At 36.9% G+C, this 19,961-nt stretch overlaps 1 protein-coding gene across 24 annotated transcripts in view; it reads right to left on the bottom strand.

The window, feature by feature from the left end:
* Positions 1-5,353: 5,353 nt before the first annotated feature.
* Positions 5,354-19,961, bottom strand: part of SENP6 (SUMO specific peptidase 6) — a 114,065-nt gene continuing 99,457 nt past the window's right edge. For 20 of the 24 annotated variants that reach the window (XM_003311361.6, XM_009451568.5, XM_518592.8 and 17 more), the window contains 6 exons: positions 18,177-18,604; positions 11,646-11,749; positions 9,853-9,941; positions 7,686-7,754; positions 7,442-7,592; positions 5,354-5,878 (listed from right to left, as the gene is read on the bottom strand). In XM_003311361.6, coding sequence (XP_003311409.1) covers positions 5,669-5,878; positions 7,442-7,592; positions 7,686-7,754; positions 9,853-9,941; positions 11,646-11,749; positions 18,177-18,604 — 1,051 coding nt within the window. In that variant the 3' untranslated portion in view covers positions 5,354-5,668. The remainder of the gene's footprint in view (positions 5,879-7,441; positions 7,593-7,685; positions 7,755-9,852; positions 9,942-11,645; positions 11,750-18,176; positions 18,605-19,961) is intronic. The other 4 variants (XR_010158069.1, XR_010158070.1, XR_010158071.1 and 1 more) reach the window with 1 other exon arrangement.

The raw sequence follows: 19,961 nt of genomic DNA, 5'->3' as shown, positions 1-19,961 counted from the left end.
CCTCAGCCTCCCAAGTAGCTGGGGCTACAGATGTGCATCACCATGCTGAGCTCCAAGAATACTTTCTTGCACAGATTTTCTTTTTTTTTGAGATGGAGTCTCGCCCTATCGCCCAGGCTGGAGTGCAGTGGCGTGATCTTGGCTCACTGCAAGCTCCACCTCCCGGGTTCATGCCATTCTCCTGCCTCAGCCTTCCGAGTAGCTGGGACTACAGGTGCCTGCCACCAGGCCCGGCTAATTTTTTGGATTTTTTTAGTAAAGATGGGGTTTCACTGTGTTAGCCAGGATGGTCTCAATCTCCTGACCTCGTGATCAGCCTGCCTCAGCCTCCCAAAGTGCTGGGATTACAGGTGTGAGCCACCGCGCCCAGCCGACGCAGATTTCCTTAGAAGAAAAAAATGCTTCTAGGTAGAAAGTTTGCCTATGGCAGTTTAATTCTAAAATAAAAGATAACTGAGTGGAAGTTGGGGGTTTAATCTAGCAGTTAAGTAGTTCAGATATAAACAGAAGGAAAAGCCTCAAGATAACCTTTCAATACACTTTCATATTTTTACACAATTGCTACTTGTATATGAGGAATTTAGGGGATTTGATAACCTTACAAAAGATTAGTATCACTAAATTTGCTTTTTTTCTAGAATAACCCACTTGTATAAAAAGTATTTGTAATTTTTTCATAATGGTTATTTTCATCATGATTAAAGAAAAATTCTCCTTATTAAACTTCATTTCCCTAAGACACTGGTCACATATTTTCAAGTTTCCAAATCATATATATACCCAACTATTAATAAAGTGTAAAAAAAAAAACCTCAAATCAATTTTAAAAGCATCTTCTATCAAAGGTCAGTTCACAAACACCCCCAATAGTTGAAACTATGTTTTCTGATGGGTAGCATTTATCATGAAGCATTTATCTCTCTACCAGGAGAGAGAGAGAGGATATGGCCAAATTCTACAGTAATGCTGTGTTCTGCACATTAGCCTATTAAAGACTCCAAGAAGTCCTGTGAGGAGATCTGCTTAAACTGTTTTCTAAATTTAAATGACCACATAATCTATTCTATGAAAACAAAGTTATCAAACACAGTTTGAGAATTCATGGTCTATCTGCATTCTACACATTAGCTTGTCCAGAATCCCATTAAAAATATTAAACAGGCTGGGCACAGTGGCTCATGCCTGTAGTCCCAGCACTATGGGAGGCTGAGGCAGTTGGATCACTTGAATCCAGGAGTTCGAGACCAGCCTGGGCAACATGATGAAACCCGGTCTCTACAAAAAAAAAAAAAAAAAAAAACAAAACATTAGCCAGGTGTGGTGGCATACACCTGTAGTCCCAGCTACTCAGGAGGCTAAGGCAGGAACATTGCTTGAGCCCAGGAGTTTGAGGCTGCAGTGAGCCAAGATCGTGCCACTGTGCTTCAGCCTGGGTGATAGAGCAGGATTCGGTATAAAAAAAAATTATATATAACAAACTTGCTGTTAGCGGTCCCATGATCCCACGATATGATCCTGGTGACCCCTGCTTTAGGAGTTCATAAACCAGTCTTTTGATAATTCATCTTAGAGTCTTATCAAGAACTACTTTATAATTTGCAGAATCTACTTTTTCCCTTTGAAAATCAGGACATTTGCCAGTCTCTAACCTATGACTAGTTTAATATAGGTTGAGCATCTCAAATCTGAACATTTGAAACATTTTGAGCACCGATACGACACACAAAAGAAATGCTCCTTGGAGCATTTCAGATTTCAGATTTGGAATGCTCAACAGTATGAAAACAAACACTCTAAAATACAAAAAAAATCGGAAACACCTCTGGTCTGAAGCATTTCAGATAAGAGATACTCCGCTTGTACTTTAATTTCTCAAGGCTTAGTAACAGCACGACCTCCTCAATCAAGTTCTCAATGGGAATTTGAGGCAAGCACTTAAAGCGTATCTTAAAGCACTGGTGAGAAGAAAACGCAGACAAGCCTCACTTACCTTTGGGACCAGCAACTAGAAAGCCACCAGAGACAAATACTTATCCTTTCAAATCAGTGGCTTGCCACAAGGAGGTGTGCACCAGAACTAACTGGGAAATTCTTATAGTTTGTAAAGCTCCTTGGATGATTTTAATACACATTTAGATAAAAATCCTAGTTTTGTGACATGTGCCTGTAGTCCCAGCTACTCGGGAAGATGAAGTGGGAGAATGGCCTGAGCCAGGGAGGTGGAAGTTGCAGTGAACCAAGACCGTGCCACTGTACTCCAGCCTGGTTGATAGAGTGAGACCCTGTCTCAAAAAAGAAAAAAAAAAAATCCTGATTTTGGGTACCATCCTTCTCACTGTAATCATGTCCACTAAGGACAATTTAACCGCAATCATTTGTAATGAAGACAATGAAGACCGCTATGCTTTTAACTTTTATGAGTATTTTAGGCCATGAGTCGATGGCATCTTTCTCTAAGTACATTGTACTCTGGTTTCCTTAATGGTATTTTAGGAAACGCTAGCACTATTCCTTGATTTGGCTTCTAAGAATTAAGATGGTAGGGCTGGGCTACTTTCCCCCATAATCCACATTGCTTTCACTTAATCAACCAATTCTCCCTCTACAGGTAGTAAGTTTTGGAATAGCAGTTTTCATAACCCATTTTCTTCTTCCTGAGTAGGAAATGACAAATGTACCAGAAATCCCTGTTGGAGTATTTTAGCACATTTCTTAGTAGATACAGTCTTGTTTTGCCTCTCTGCACTTGGTCTTCAACTATTTACTTATGTCCACTTGACTAGACAGCCTGTAGTTCACCTTAACAACAATCTCCCTCTCCTGTTGTCCTTACAGTTATCTAAAGAGCAGTCTTGTTATCTGTATCTCTTCTAGACAAACAGCACTACACTGAGTCTTAAGAGTTGTTTCTTCTGACCAAGGTATTCCCTTCCATTGTTATATTCCAGTCGCTTTGCTCCACCAAACTCTTGGTCATATTATATATTAAAATATGTTCTTTATTATTCCTGTTCAGTGAATTGTCTGAGATTTTAAGTACAATTTTTGATTTTGGGGGAATTAAAACTTATTCTTTTTACATTGTCTCACAGTTTTCAGAGATCATTTTTTTAAAGAAAAATTACTGCATTCATTTTGGTGGCTTAAAACAAGATGTAATTTAGAGAATCATTTTATGTTTTCAAATAAAACCTCCTACATTTAATTGACTAAAAGTTTAAGCACAAGTTACTACACAAAGAAAACCTTTTTTAGGGTTATGTGAACTTGAAATAATACCATTAAGTTTTCAGCTGTCTGAAGTAGCACAGCAACATTAACGGGAAGGGACTAAACACCACTTCTGCTCCTAAACCAACAAGAGCTGAGACATACAAATTTTATGGCAAGTAATCTAAAACTCTTCTAAAAATGATTAACTGTTATTCTATCCAACAAGAAAACCAATACAACAGATCTATCTAATTAGTTAAGACACCAGATACTTGTCATGCAGTTTCAGTGTCTAGTAACAAACCTCTATAAGTTCTGTTTTACAACTTCTAAGTACTAATAACACATTTTAAAAGGCTGATCCCACTTTAAACTACATAGAGTACACAATTATCAAGTGAATGTGCATATACACGAAAGATTCTCAAGTCTAGTTTTGAAGCTCAACCTGGCAGCCTCCGAAGATTTCAATATATATTGCAATGTCACTAGCATAACTTCCAAAAATAAAATTTCACATGGGGTGGGAAAAATGCCATCAAATAGCTGAGTATTCTACCTCTAGAAAGCTGACATACATTAATCTATATTTTTCATGTTAAAATCTGATTGACTTGAGTTGGTACAAGGGATAAATTATATTTTTATCTTATCAAACATTATCTAAGGGTGCAAAATGTAAGCATTACAAATTAACACAAAACAAGTAGGCATTTTAGAATAGTTTTTCTTCAGTACCTTCAGATTCTGACAAAATATAGTTCATTAAAAAAATTACGTATGCCAATTTTGCTTATTGCTATTAGGTTTTTAAAAAAAAACTTCAATTTTTTATCCCAGTTTTATTAGAGATTGAAAAGCATTTTGCCATGTTCAGTAAATAATAAAATTAAACTTGTTTTTCGTATCTGAGCTAATTAAGATATCTGAGCTAACAGCTCTAAGTTATTACTATAAAGAGTTAATCAGAAATATAGTTCAAAGTAACAAACTACAATTGATATCACTAATGGTGACCTTTCTTACATTTTAATATTTCTCTTACTGAGACTCTATTGTGTCTCAATAGATATTTTTTGGTTGTTGTTAACACTCCCATTCACCCTGAACCCACCCATGGGACTTTATTAAATTCAAGAAAATACCCTAAGATATTGACTGCAATGTCAGAGATGGCCAAATTAAAAATAAAATAATTGCTGATGATTAGGCTTTCTTTTTATTCTCAACTATTTTTGATATATGTGTATTTAAAAATTCAGTATTTAATAAAAAATGACTAAAATATGTTTCAAGTCTCAAAGTTCATTTGAAAGAAGTATACACCATTTCATTTGAAAAATAATGAAGTTTCTGCAGATATATGCAAGATCCCTATATGTGCTATAAATCTGTCATGGAAACCATCAAATTTTAGTTATTTTAAAGGGGAATTCAAAGATTTTTGCTGTATTATGCAACTGGTTGAATACAGTACTTTTACAGGTAAAAAATAATTTACACTGAAAAACTCAAGCAAAAAGTCTGATACTTTATCAAAATAATAAGAACAAAATGAGCAATGAAAAAATAGCAAAAGCTTTACAAAAAAATAGTAAATTCCTATTTAAATTCCTGTGTTTACACAGATTAAAAATGCTTATCAATTAACTATATGACACAGATTGTAGCATACTTTAAGCTGTAATAGAGAAAGGTAACACGGGATATTTGAAATTCAAGCTGCACTTACCAAAATAGTTTTAACCTGAGTCTTTGATGTCTTCAAAAATGCATTTGATGATAATATATGCAATAATAGTTTTTTTTAGTAGTATAAGGTTACTTTTTTTGAATTGCTCTTAATACTCTTTCCTCTTAAATATTTGTGTAAAATTACAAATATTTATTATATTTCTTGGGTTCACTGAACACAAGGCAGTATATGAATTGAAAGGCTGTTACTTTGTTCCTGTTACACAAGCATATAAAGATGCTTAGTTCAAAATATCTTAGATTTAATATTATTTTCACATTTTGACTTATTTTAGAACAAATATAAAGGGTCAAAATATTACCATAGATATCTGAATATTCCCATGAAATATGTCACACCCACTGAGGAATTAAACAAGTTCACTAAAGAATATCAAATTAATCATTTCCTCCTATAAATATTTTCTTTTTATTTGTGTTTAGAAGTTGCAATTTTAGGTACTATTAACAGAAAATACATAACAAAAGCTTCCTAACAAGTGAAAAAAATAATTATAAATGCTGGAAAAATTGGCCTCATTAACATATTTACAGACTTTTACTTAATACATACGCCTTTGGAAATTAATTATCTGACATTTATACAAGCATCAAAATTTCCAAATCACTGAGTAGTGAGCACTTCAGTTCTTTATTGTCTATACCCAAATTTGAAAGTCATTTAGTTTCTGAAAGTAGAAATGACAAGTAACAGAAATGGTCAATCTGAGATACTATTGACATATTGTTCTGTTCCTTCGCCTAAAGGTGCTTCTGTTGAGTAAGTGTCCTTATGCTTTCTTTTCTCTTTGCTCTGATCTTCCTGTAGCTTCAGAATTATGTTTCGGATTTCTTCTCTTTTTGTTCTCATTCTTGGTGGAGGAAACCAGTTTGCCAAATTCATAGGTAGTTCAAAACTGAGAATTGGATTCTGAAAATAAAACAATTAAATGCGTATTAGAAAACTGTAATAAATAACCTTTCATTTCAATCACAGAAACATTCCGAAGTTAAAAATAAGAAAACCCAACAACGCATTCAATATGTATTTCTGTATTATCTATCACATGCCAAGTACTGTGTTAGGTATTGGAGATACAAGACACAGTTTCTATCATAGATCTTATAGTCTAGATCAGGGTTTGCCAGTGGACCAAATTCTGCCCACCACCTGTTTCTGTAATAAAGTTTCATTGGAACACAGCCACACTAACTCATTTACATATGGTCTGCAGATGCTTTCACTGGACCACAGCAGAACTAAGAGGCAATAGAGACTGTACAGTTGCAAAGCCTAATGTATTTACTACTTTATTAACAAGTTTGCCAGCTCCAGTTTAGAAAGACAGGCAATTCAACAATTAAAACAAGAAATATGGCAAGTATTATGACAGAAGTATAGAGTACTGTGAAAATACATATCTGGGGGTTTTATGCAATTCCAAGAGGAAGTGATGTTTAGGCTAAGACCTGAAGAATGAATACATGTTAGACAGACAAGGTATAATAGAAGCAACAAAAAAGTATTCCAGGTTAGGAAATATGAATCAAGGCCTAGAGGCAAGAAAGAACATGAAACAATGGCATTCAGGTGGCTGGCTGTTGTATTAAAGCTAGAGTGAAAATGGTGGGAAAATGAGGCTAGAAGCTTAAATAGGGGGTCAGATCACATAGGTGCTTATCAATCATGTGAAAGATTTTGGTCTGTAAATCAACAGCCACAGGAAGCCACTATAAGATTTAAAGCAGGAAAGTAACAGGATTAGATTTATGTTTTTGGAAAACAACCATGAAAAACAGAAGGCAGGAGGCATAGGAATCTGTTAGAGATTGGTATAGCAGTTCAGAATAGTGACACTCGAGGATAAACAAGTAAATCTATCTGACATTAAATGACACAATTCACAGAACCTAGTGGTCATCCACTGTATGGTGGATGAAGATAGGAGTCAAGATCACAGTAAAGAATATCCAAGAGAGGTTATGTGTGGTACTGTACCTCTGAAGTCAAAGCAAGAGAGTGAGGAAGAAATGGTTGACACTGTCAAAGGGTGCTGGAAAGTCAAGAGCAATTTTAACATAAGGTTAAGGATAAAGCCAGATTTTAGAGATTTGAGAAGTAGAATCTGTAGAATTAGAGAGTGAATATAAACACTTCTTAAGAAATGTATCTATGAAGAGGAGAAAAGAGGCTAAAAGAGGCAGTGTGAATCACGGGAGAGATTTCTTAAGGTGGCAAGAGCTAGTAGAGAGGGCAGGTTGATTGTTCAGTGATAGAATGAGCTCAACAAGCCTTGGATTTGATGAACTGTAAATATACTATTTTTATGCCTTGAAGGTTCTTCCATTTAGAAGTTTTTGCTCCATGGAATAATTTTTGAAACAATAATTTTGAAACTCTTTAAAATATTTGCTTATTGTGTTTTTTACTAAGGTAAAGTCAAATGCACTATTTTATTATTTATTATATCAGATCCAACAAATTGAAACCCACCTCAAAAAAGCTCTCTACATACTGCAATACATATACACCACAGTCACTGAAGTTGTTTTGCTGTGGTACTTTTGGATTAGAGCCCTTCATAACATCTTTGGAAAAACTTCTTTTGCTTCCTTTTTTAACTTCCCATTCCACTTCTAAATACCTGCAATAATTCATATATATTAAGAATACACACATATATAAATATACATAGTTCTTCATCCCCATCAGAATACGAAATAAAGTGTGAACTTACTCTCTTAAAATTTTGACAACATTTGACCGAGAAGGGCCTCGGAGTGAGTCCATAAGTAGGATACAAGGTCTGCAGGGTAAAAATGACCAAAAGTTGAATACTTAATAATATTACAAACGCATAAAAGGATTAAAAGTGGCATATTATAAACAATCAAATTTAAAACCTTCAAAATCCCCTTTGTATGACTCAGTACTACTGAGGGAAAAAAAATGAACCTTATAGACACATACTAACCTTATAATCTAAGAATACTTAAATATCTATGGATATATTAAATACTGAATTATAGAATATTAACTTAACCATATCTTAGCTATATTTTATACTAAAATTCTGTAGTTGGTTTCTAAAAGTACTTCAAAATTAGTAAAAAGTCAAAACAATTCTGAAAATTTGAACATCCCCCATATTCCAAAATCAACAAAAGGACCATGAAAAAGTATAAAGAAAATAATCCCCCCAACCTCGGCCCATTTTTTTCAGGCAGGGTCTCACTCTGTCACCATGTGAAGCGGCGTAATAACAGCTCACTGCAGCCTCAATGTCCTGAGCGCAGGTGATCCTCCCAACTCAGCCTCCTGAGGAGCTGTAACTACAGGCATATGTGACCACACTCAGCTAATTTTTGTATTTTTTTTTTTGTAGAGATGGGTTTTTCCATGTTGCCCAGGCTGGTATAGAACTCCTGGGCTCAAGCTATCTGCCCACCTCAGCCTTCCAAAGTGCTGGGATTATAGGCATGTGCTACTGCGCCCAGCCAAAAATCTCATTTTTAACTAAAACTTATTGTAGATAACTAAGCAGGTAATCATCACATGAAATAATTAGTTTAGAACGTTTTTTTTTCAAGATTCCACTTCAGAACACTCTGTAGAACACTCTGTATAACTCTGTATATAAATATTGATGGCTGAAGATTCAACTTTCAGTATTTTAATTCTGTAAAGTTATGTTGTAAACTCAAGTAAGGAAGTCTAATGTAGAGCCCAAACTCCTCAAATGTTAAAAAAAATCTAGGTTATTTTTTAGCCACCACAGTTGGCTATTTTTTTTTTTTTTTTAACTTTTTCCAGAGATGGCGTCTCACTGTGTTGCCCAAGCTGGTCTTGCACTCCTGGCCTCATGCGATCCTCCTGCTTTGGTCTTCAGAAGTGCTAGCACAAAGTGTGACCCACTGTGTCTGGAAGTGATCTAGCTTCTTCCTGCTAAAATTTTATAAAGTTTGGAGCAGATTGTTTAACTACCCTAGGTCTCTATTTTTCTGTAGAATGATGCTGCATTTTCAAAGTCTCTTAATAGAGTTTCTGTCAACATTTTCTATAAAAAAAGTCAAAGGAGATTAAACCTAGAAATAGGTAATACTTCACCTAAGAAGTTCAGCATCTCAGAAGAAACACGTACTTCTGAAAAGCAAAACTGACTCACCCTTATTTGGAGTTCTCAGTTGGAACATGTCTCTTACGTCTGCCTTGGGTTACTCCACAGCCTTCATAGAGTAGCTAAGGAATCAGTGTAAACTCCAACCCCATGTTACTGTTTTGATATATAGTGATTTCTGCTCCAAAACATTGTAGGTAAAAAGGAATAGTGGTTCACTATCAAAACTTGTGGCCGGGCGCGATGGGTCACGCCTGTAATCCCAGCAATTTGGAAGGCTGAGAGGGGCGGATCACTTGAGGCCAGGAGTTTGAGATCAGTCTTGCCAACATGGCAAAACCCCATCTCTACTAAAAATTCAAAACTTAGCCAGGCATGGTGGCACGCACCTGTAGTCCCAGCTATTCCTGAGGCTGAGGCATGAGAATCGCTTGAACCTGGGAAGTGGAGGTTGTGGTGAGCTGGGATTGTGCCACTGCACTCCAGCCTGGGCGACAGAGCAAGACTCTGTCTCAAAAAATATATACATAAAAAATTTAAACAAAACAAAACATTTGTGTGTGGACATGTGCATGCAGAGGCTCGGGAAACTGGCAAATGGAGGACTGAAATGATTACCCATTCTTCTCATTTTAATCCCTAGATAGCATGCCTCAAGTTTCCTCACTGACTCTGACAGCATTTATGAATTTTGCTTAAGTATTTATTTAAAAAAAAACTGTCCTGTTATGTTTTATGAGCATACTTAAAAATTATGTAGTTTTCAAGATACACAGTTAATGCTTACTGTTTACAGATAGTAGGCTTTAAATGCCACTGTCCTATTTCTGAACTGCAGTTGTCATCAGCGAGGAATCCATCATCACTGCTATCATCCTATAAAAGACAGCCTACTGTTAATACTGAAAATATATAATCTAAATAACTAATAACCTAACAAAATAGCACACTGGAGACAAAAATCTTTGTAATGATTGTCAAAACTTTTTCTCTATTTAGGTGATTAGACACTAGAGATGTGGTATGTTACTTAATTCCAATTATCCAATGCTACAACACTGACATTTTAAGGAAAATAAACTACCAGAGGTTTATAACAAATTGTTAGATCTATTTACTCAATCTAGAATAAATCTTTAAGACTGAATATATTATGACTGATTCTTCTCCCACCAAATATTACTGCTCTGATTTTAGTTTATTTTTACAAAAATTTAGTTTGTTGGCTAAGACAGCTATTTCACAATAGGATATAAAATAACATGTTATTTTACATGAATAATGTTTTCACATCAGAAATATTTAAAGGGTTTTTGGAAACACTGCTTTCCTTGAGAAACCCACTTATCCATCTCACTTGAGAGAAGCTAACTTAAGGACACTGAGTCCTTATTCTGTAGATTCTCTTGAATGTAAAATAAACAAGGCTTTTTTGGTCATTGTTGTTCTTTGAGAAAGCTTCTGGCAACTTTACGAATGGAATAATCAATAGTAGGAATAATAGTAATAATAAAGCAGTTACATTAGCTTGTTCACATCACAGGTAATTGCTATAACCAAAAGTACCTAAGTGCTCATTATAAATCATGAATGTAATTCCTATATATGTTGGATTGAAAAGCTATATTTAGTTGCCATACATTGTAAACCAAGAGATATCTTAAAATGCCTTTTGTTCACTGGAAGATTAAGCAAAAAGGAAAGATGGTACAGTATAAAGCCATCTTCACTACTATACAACTCAGTATGTCCTAACAACTAATGAAAGGTCAGAGAATTAACAAAATGGTATGCTGTAGGATTCTTATAAACTTTTCTCAATATAAAATCCTCTTTTAACAGAAGCTAAAAAGTAAAGTATTTTCACAGATATACTTTATTCTTGCTGTTCATACTGTTTATTAGGGCAAATGAGACTCCAAGGAAAAGTCAGAATTCATCTATATTAACTTTAATTAAATATTATCTGCTTCTGCCATGACACATATAAATCGAATCAGGCAGGAGAAAAAAAAAATAACTGGAAAAGTGGGAAAACAATATAATATTTTTGGTACTCATGTACCATATAACTGAAGGTTTAAACATTTGCTTCTTGAATGTCAAGTCAGGTTAAAGGTTAAGTATGACCCATAAATGCTTTGAAAGAGGAAGGTGGGTATTGGTGGTGGTAGCTGAGTTAGGGTGGGTTAATCAATATTACATTAAAGTTCAGTCCACACCACAGTAGCAGCAACAACAGCATGTATACATTTATCCTGGCAACTTCTGACTTGAAAGCTGAATTTGTTTTTTAAGACATGATCCAAATTCAGAAGCCATGATAAATTACTAGTTGAAGAAATTGCTTTACAAGACTTTATAAAGTAAGATTTTTTTCTTTTTCCTTTTTTCATTTTTTTTTTAAGAGATGGAGTTTCCTTATGTTGCCCAGGCTGAACCCAAACTCCTAGGCTCAAGAGATCTTTCTGCCTTAGCCTCCCAAGTCACTGGGACTACAGGTGTGCACCGCCATGTTCAGCAAGAAAAACTTTTAATTAGATAAAACATTAGAACTTTTTGCCAAGCATTAAGTTTTACCTGGTTATCCTGATCTTCTGAGAAGTCGACGAGTTCATCTTCAAGCATTTTACCAGCTTCAGGTGATTCATCGCTATAGTTTAGTCTGATTTTGCTTAAGCCATCTGTATCAATAAGAAACATTACATAATAAAAAAGGCCATGTCTATCACTCATAGTATATGAGGCTGAAATTAATGCTAGTAGTTAATTAATGATACAGTAGTCAAGAACACAAAATCTGCCTTAGTGTGTAATATCACAAACATAAAGTAAGTTATTTTAAAAACCTGGATTGACATGTCAATTACAGTTGTTTCCACTACTCAGATGCTAAAATTCATTAAAATTTAAAAACTAGTTATCAGCTATATGATTAAGTATACATATACTTAAATACATATACATATGTATATGTGTAAACAAATAAGTACTTTTGTGTTAGGCAAGTCAGGTATCTTTAGTAATGAAAGCTATGACAGTCTGAAAATAACCTATGTCCAATAACAGAAACACAAGTCATAGAACATAAAAGAAAATGCAACTGCATAATTTTATAATTAAAATTTCGAAAACGTGGAAAATTATATAATTCAGGGCAAAAATGAACATTAACTAAAAGTAAGTAATAGGTCTGTTTTTAGACAAATAATAAGCAACTATTTTGCTGAAAGAAGCTAATCACAACATGTTTCAAAGAAATGTAAGATTTACTACCATTTCAATTTTTTATTTTATTTATTTATTTTTATTTTTTGAGACGGGGTCTTGCTCTGTCGCCCAGGCTGGAGTGCAGTGGCACAATCTCGGCTCACTGCAACCTCTGCCTCCCAGGTTCGAGTGATTTCTCCTGCCTCAGCCTACTGAGTAGCTGGGATTACAGGTACATACCACCATGCCTGGCATTTTTGTATTTTTAGTAGAGATGGGGTTTTGCCATGTTGACCAGGCTGGTCTTGAACTCCTGTCCTCAAGTGATCCACCTGCCTCGGCCTCCCAAAGTGTTGGGATTACAGGCATGAGCCACCGTGCCTGGCCTCACTTATTTATTTTTTAAGAGACAGGATTTCTCTCACTCTTTTGCCCAGGTGGAGTCCAGTGATGCAATCAGAACTCGCTGTAACCTTGAACTCCTACGCTCAAGCCATCCTCCTGCTTTGGCCTCCCAGAGTGCTGGGATTACAGGTGCACACCACTATGCCCAGCTGATTTTTATTTATTTATTTTCCTCTCAAAAATTTGAAAAGCATGACTTTTAGTTATTGTAGACAGGATAAAATAAATTTTGGTATAAGTTAATAAAAAGGTGTTAAGATATTAATATAAACAAGATGGGATGAAAAGGAAGCAAAAAATCTGAAAAAATATATAATCCAGACTGGCTAACATGGTGAAACCCTGTCTCTACTAAAAATACAAAAACTAGCCGGGCATGGTGGCATGCACCTGTAATCCCAGCTACTTGAGAGGCTGAGAGACAGGAGAATTGCTTGAATCCAGGCAACAGAGGTTGCAGTAAGCCAAGACTGCGCCACTGTACTCCAACCTGGGTGATAGAGCAAGACTCTGTCTCAAAAAAGGAGAAGAGAAAAGATACATAAATCTAACTGTTGTGTTCAGAAGCACACTATTTAAAATAACCAATAAACCAATGAAGCACTATGGGGCCGGGCACAGTGGCCTAGCACCTGTAATCCTAGCTAGCACTTTGGGAGGCTGAGGCAGGAGGATCACCTGAGTTCAGAAGGATCACCTGGGCAACATAGTGAGACCCTGTCTCTACAAACAAAATAAAATAAAGAATCAGCCAGGTGTAGTGGTGGGCACCTGTGGTCCCAGTTACTCAGGAAGCTGAGGTGGGACGATCACTTGAGCCTGGGAGGTTGAGACTGTGGTGAACTGCGATTGTATTGCTGTACTCTTAACTTCTATGAAAGTGAGACTGTTTCAAAAAGGAACAAAAATCCACCACCACCACAACAAAAAAGCACTATGGGCTGAGCGCAGTGGCTCACATCTGTAATCCCAACACTCTGGGAGGCTGAGATGGGAGGATTGCTTGAACACAGAAGTTTGAGACCAGCCTGGGCAATAAAGTGAGCCTGTCTCTACAGAAAATAAATTTTGCCGGGCAGGTGACACATGCCTATAGTCTCAGCTACTCAGGGGGTTGAGCTGGGAGGACTGCTTGAGTCCAGGAGGTAGCGGCTTCAGTGAGCTGTGATTGTGCCACTGCATTCCAGTCTGGGCAACAGAGTGAGACCCTGTCTCAAAAAAAAAAAAAAAAAAAAAAAGAAGAAGAAAGAAAAAAATAATGACCTCTTCAATTTATCTTTTCCAAAAATCTGTATTTTTAAGTCTGTTTAAAGCTAAAACACCTATATTTGAATAACATTTGTCCAAAATCTTCAGGTAATTCAGAATTAGTTATAATCAGGTTACTTCCAGCAGCAAATCATTATCTATGTAAACTGTGGTCATATAAATATCTATCTACCTTACACAAACTAAACCAGAAATGCCTTTCAAAAACAGGAGAAAAATAACCTAAATGATGCAGTCAATTCCCCCATAAACAAGTGATCTGGAGTAAATTGAGAGGTGATGACTTGATCAGTGGTTCTCTCAATCAGTGTCAGTTCCTGAGAACTTCTCATATAAGGAGACCATGTGAAGATGTTGAGTGTGATTCTAGAGTTTAAGCGTACACATTTTTCATGCACCATGGCAAGTCAACTATTTCATAAGGTGTCAAGTGAAAAAACAGCAAGTGAAAGTAGTGATTCCACACATTGTTATTTCCCTAGTTTACTGTAAAAACCTAATTTCCACTTATTTACTACAGCCTGTTATCTGACATAAGTAGTCAACACTTGTTGACTCTATGTGAAATCACTGTATGTGATTTTTTGTGAAACATTTGTTTCAGAGGAAGAGATAGTTGATATGGTATACACATACTAAAAACAAAAATGTACAAACTATAATTCAAAAATGAGTAAATGGGATATACAAGTATTAAGAAGGCAAACTACATAAAACAAGTTATTTTTGGCTTTGGCCTCCATTAGGATTTTTGAGGCTATTTACTCAAATTTAACTGGCTTTTACTTGACCAGAAAATTAATTTGTAGGTGAGGGCACTAGAAATCTCTGGAGTTTGTGTATATGAAACCCTAGGCTTTTGTCCCATTGCTTTAAGTCAAGTACCTTAATTCATTTGAATTCACATTAAAGTATGTAACATTATTGGTCAAAAGGAGACTTAAAAAAGCCACACTGAAATGTAATTCACATACCATATACAGCCATTTAAAGCATACAGTCTAATGTTTTTTAGTATATGCACAGCCATCATCACAACCAATTTTTAAACCTTTTCATCATCTCAAAAAGAAACCCCATACCACTTAGCTATCACTCTCTTCCTACATTCCCACCCACCTCACCTGCCCACCCCCAAAAGCCCCGAGCAGCCACTAATCTACTCCAGATTTTCCTGCTCAGGAGATTTCTTACAAGAGCTCAACAGGTCGGGTGAGGTGGTGCGCACCCGTAATCCCAGCTACTAAGGAGGCTGAGGCAAGAGAAGACAATCTCTTGAACCCAGGAGGGGGAGGTTGCAGTGACACAAGATTACGCCACTGCACTCCAGCCTGGGTGATTAAGAGAGACTCCATCTCAAAAAAAAAAAAAAAAAAAAAAAAAAAAGCTCAAAAATAGCTTTCTAACTCACTAAAATAATATAAGCTGGTATAAGTACCAGGAGTATGTTCCATATTCACAATTTTTGATAGGTTCTTTCTGAATTCACATAATTTATTCTATGTCCTATACCAATATTTTTCATCCAAATAAGATTCATTAGTTCCATGAGCAAGGTGTTAAAAAAAAAGAAGAAAAATGTATTAGATCTATTCACAGTTTAAGAAGTTTGCAAGGCACACACTATAGCATGTTATGGGTTTTTATGGAGAGGATTATTTTACTTGTAGGTTGGAGAGGAAATTATACAATTGACTTGATATCAAATTTAAGAATTTGAACAGAAACTAGTTATTTATTTATTTATTTATTTTTGAGACGGAGTCTCGCTCTGTTGCCCAGACTGAAGGGCAGTTGCGCGATCCCGGCTCACTGCAACCTCCGCCCCCAGGTTCAAGTGATTCTCCTGCCTCAGCCTCCTGAGTAGCTAGGATTACAGGCGGGCACCACCACGCCCAGCTAATTTTTGTATTTTTAGTAGAGATGGGGTTTTACCACGTTGGTCAGGCTGGTCTCAAACTCCTGACCTACTGATCCACCCGCCTCAGCCTCCCAAAGTGCTGGGATTACAGGCGTGAGCCACCACACCTGGCCAAAACTAGATTTAACAGGTTCTACAACTACAGGACTGACTCAAGGACAAAAATCAAGTTATTAGAGCTGAAGAGAGATTTAAACAAGCAGAGATTGGACCAGTGCTCCTCTTCCCACTGAAAACAGTGAAGGAGAGTGAGGAATGAAGAACCAAGCTTTAATTGGAATGTATAGGGAAAAGAAAGAGAGATCAGACTGTTACTGTGTCTATGTAGAAAGGGAAGACATAAGAAACTCCATTTTGGCCTGTACCCTGAACAATTGCTTTGCCCTGAGATGCTGTAACTTTGCCCCAACCACTTTGCCCTAACCTCTTTGCCCCAAACTTGAGCTCACAAAAACATGTATTGTATGGAATCAAGGTTTAAGGGATCTAGGGCTGTGCAGGATGTGCTTTGTTAACAAAATGTTTACAAGCAGTATGCTCGGTAAAAGTCATCACCATTCTCTAGTCTCGATAAACCAGGGGCACAATGCGCTGCAGAAAGCCGCAGGGACCTCTGCCCTGGAAAGCTGAGTATTGTCCAAGGTTTCTCCCCATGTGATAGTCTGAAATACGGCCTCGTGGGACGGGAAGGACCTGACCGTCCCCCAGCCCGACACCCGTGAAGGGTCTGTGCTGAGAAGGATTAGTGAAAGAGGAAAGCCTCTTGCAGTTGAGATAGAGGAAGGCCACTGTCTCCTGCCTGTTCCTGGGAACTGAATGTCTCGGTATAAAACCCGATTGTACATTTGTTCAATTCTGAGATAGGAGAAAAACCGCCCTATGGCAGGAGGCGAGACATGTTGGCAGCAATGCTCCTTTGTTATTCTTTACTCCACTGAGATGTTTGGGTGGAGAGAAACATAAATCTGGCCTACGTGCACATCCAGGCATAGTACCTCCCCTTGAACTTAATTGTGACACAGATTCCTTTGCTCACGTTTTCTTGCTGACCTTCTCCCTATTATCACCTTGCTCTCCTACGGCATTCCTCTTGCTGAGATAGTGAAAATAGTAATCAACCAAAACTGAGAGAACTCAAAGACCGGTGACGGGGCAGGTCCTTGATATGCTGAGTGCCGTTCTCCTGGGCCCACTGTTCTTTCTCTATACTTTGTTTCTGTGTCTTATTTCTTTCTCAGTCTCTCGTCCCACCTGACGAGATATACCTACAGGTGTGGAAGGGCAGGCCACCCCTTCAGGACTGTTCACAACTATTTTGAAGAGAAAGCTTTAATTTCTGCCTTGGGTTATTTGATCTCAATTTACCAATGTGTAAATTGAGATCTAATTTGTCTTATAAATCTAAGACTGCACAACTACTGTTAATGCTGAATACTGTAAATTTCCTATGAAATAAAAATAAATCCAAGTTCCAATAAATGGAAAATATAAACTTTGTACTGCAATTTCAAAATTGCACCCTAGGGGTGACAGAAGTGACAGACTACAAAAAGGGCACAATGGGATTTTTTTTTGAGTGATGGAAAGTTCTCAATTTTTTTGTTTTTTAATTTTGAGATGGAGTTTCACTCTGTCACCCAGGCTGGACTGCAGTGGTGCGATCTCCACTCACTGCAACTTCAGCACCCTGAGCTCAAGCGATCCTCCCTCCTCAACCTCCTAAGTAGCTGGGACCACAGATGTGCACACCATATCTGGCTAAGTTTTTGTATTTTTGGTAGAGACAGGGCTTTACCATGTTGCCCAGGCTGGTTTCAAACTTCTGAGCTCAAGTGATCTGCCCATCTTGGCCTCTCAAAGTGCTAGGATTACAGTCGTGAGCCACTGTGCCCTGATCAGGTTCTCAATTTTGATTGCAGTAGTGATTACATGACTCTATGTATACATTTATCAAAGTTCATCAACCTACACTCATTAAATGAGTGAATGCTATTATAATTATACCTCAGTATAAATTAAAAGTAAGTTTTGTTACTATATTGTTATAAGTAAATTCTTTAAAAATTTTCTATTTATTATTTTTTTTTGGAGATTGGGTCTCGCTATGTTGCCCACGCTGGTCTCAAACTCCTGGCCTCAAGTGATCCTCCTGCCTTGGCCTCCCAAAGTGCTGGGATTATAAGCGTGAGCCACCACACCCAGTCATTAACCTGATTTTTTTTTTAAAACAGGATCTTAATCCTGTTTATTAAAAAATCCAGATTATTCTGAATTTTTTCATTCTTTCAAAACATTTAGATACATACCTGTATGATGTGTGGAACTTAAACTTTCATTCTGTAGGCCATTCTCACTTTTAGTCCTATCAGCAACTTTCTGGGATGTAGATTCTCCTTTATTGAATTCTTCATTTTCACTCGCAGTATGATTTATTTTTTTCACACTGTATTTTACACTGCATATGTTTCTCTTATAACGAGGGTCACTTTCTTCCTGCCCAGGATTGGAATCAATTACAGCTATGCAATGTTTTTTGTTTAGCATCTTCTTAATTACAGGCTTGGCAGAAGAGTTTTGTGAACAACTCTCCATTTCACTGGCTGAAGAAGAAATACAACTGTCCTCTACAGTTGAACATTTCTGTATGACAGCATTTTCATGGTAATGAGGATTAGGTTCATACTTTGGTTTTTCCAAACCGGGGAAACAAACAACAGCCAAAAACCAGTGTGCACTGTAAAAAACAAATGAAATGACTAAATATGTTATTAGAAAAGTTTATTATATTTGGCAATACATATCAATTAAAATGTTTTTTCTAAAGTTCTTGCCAATTAATTTATTAAAAATGCCTAATTCTGGCCGGGTGCAGTAGCTCACGCCAGTAATCCCAGCACTTTGGGAGGCTGAGGTGGGTGGATCACCTAAGGTCAGCAGTTCGAGACCAGCCTAGCCAACATGGCAAAACCCTGTCTCTACTAAAAATACAAAAATTAGCCAGGCGCAGTGGTGCGCACCCGTAATCCCAGCTACTCAGTAGGCTGAGGCAGGAGAATCACTTGAACCCAAGAGGCAGAGGTTGCAGTGAGCCGAGATTGTGCCACAGCATTCCAGCTTGGGGGTGACAAAGCAAGACTCCATCTCAAAAAAAAAAAAAAAAAAAGCCTATTTTTTTTTTAGTTCTCAAATTAATCTGCTTGTTTTATGTAATCACTGATTCAGTAACAGAACACAATGTCTATTCAAAAATAACATAGTTTGTATTAAAATTATGTAGCCTGTATTTACTTTTGCAAATAATCCCTGAACACTTTCTAATGTTTTTGGAATGAAAAATTCATTGCTTTTTCTGGCTAGTAATGTCAGTTTGCAACTCGTCATTCCCCTTTGCCTTCTCTTTATGTAAAAAGATGGAAAACTATCCATCTTAAAGATTAAACTGTCGGCCAGGTGCGGTGGCTCACGCCTGTAATCCTAGCACTTTGGGAGGCCGAGGCGGGTGGATTGCCTGAGTTCAGGAGTTCGAGAACAGCCTGGGCAACACAGTGAAACCCCGTCTCTACTAAAATACAGAAAATTAGCTGGGCGTGGTAGTGTGCGCCTGTAGTCCCAGCTACTCGGGAGGCTGAGGCAGGAGAATTGCTTGAACCCAGGAGGCGGAGGTTGCAGTGAGCTGAGATTGTGCCACTGCACTCCACTCTGGGCGACAGAGCGAGACTCCGTCTCCAAAAAAAAAAAAAAAAAAAAAAAAAAAGATTAAACTGTCTTCAGCAGTCTAATTAGGTCATATGATTTTTCAACATTCTAAGAATTGCATATATAGTTTTGTTCTTTTTACGGTTACTGTGTGTTATTAAGATAGGAAAGGCTTAATATCAAAAATATGTATATAAGTAATGTTTTATCTCATGCTATATTGAAATTTAATACATTAAAAAGAAATAACATATCTAACCTAGTCCTTGCACAAAAATTTAAGTATTAGTAGAGAGTTCCAGCTATCAAGTAGGTGCTTATGATACAGCTGAATTCAGGTATCACTGTTCCCAACAGTAGAGTATAGGACACAAGCAAGAAGCTGTACAGTCCTG

Source organism: Pan troglodytes, chromosome 5 (assembly GCF_028858775.2).
Source record: "Pan troglodytes isolate AG18354 chromosome 5, NHGRI_mPanTro3-v2.0_pri, whole genome shotgun sequence".
Classification (NCBI taxonomy): domain Eukaryota; kingdom Metazoa; phylum Chordata; class Mammalia; order Primates; family Hominidae; genus Pan; species Pan troglodytes.
Note: the sequence above shows the minus strand (reverse complement) of the source record. Positions and strands in the feature narration are given on the sequence as shown.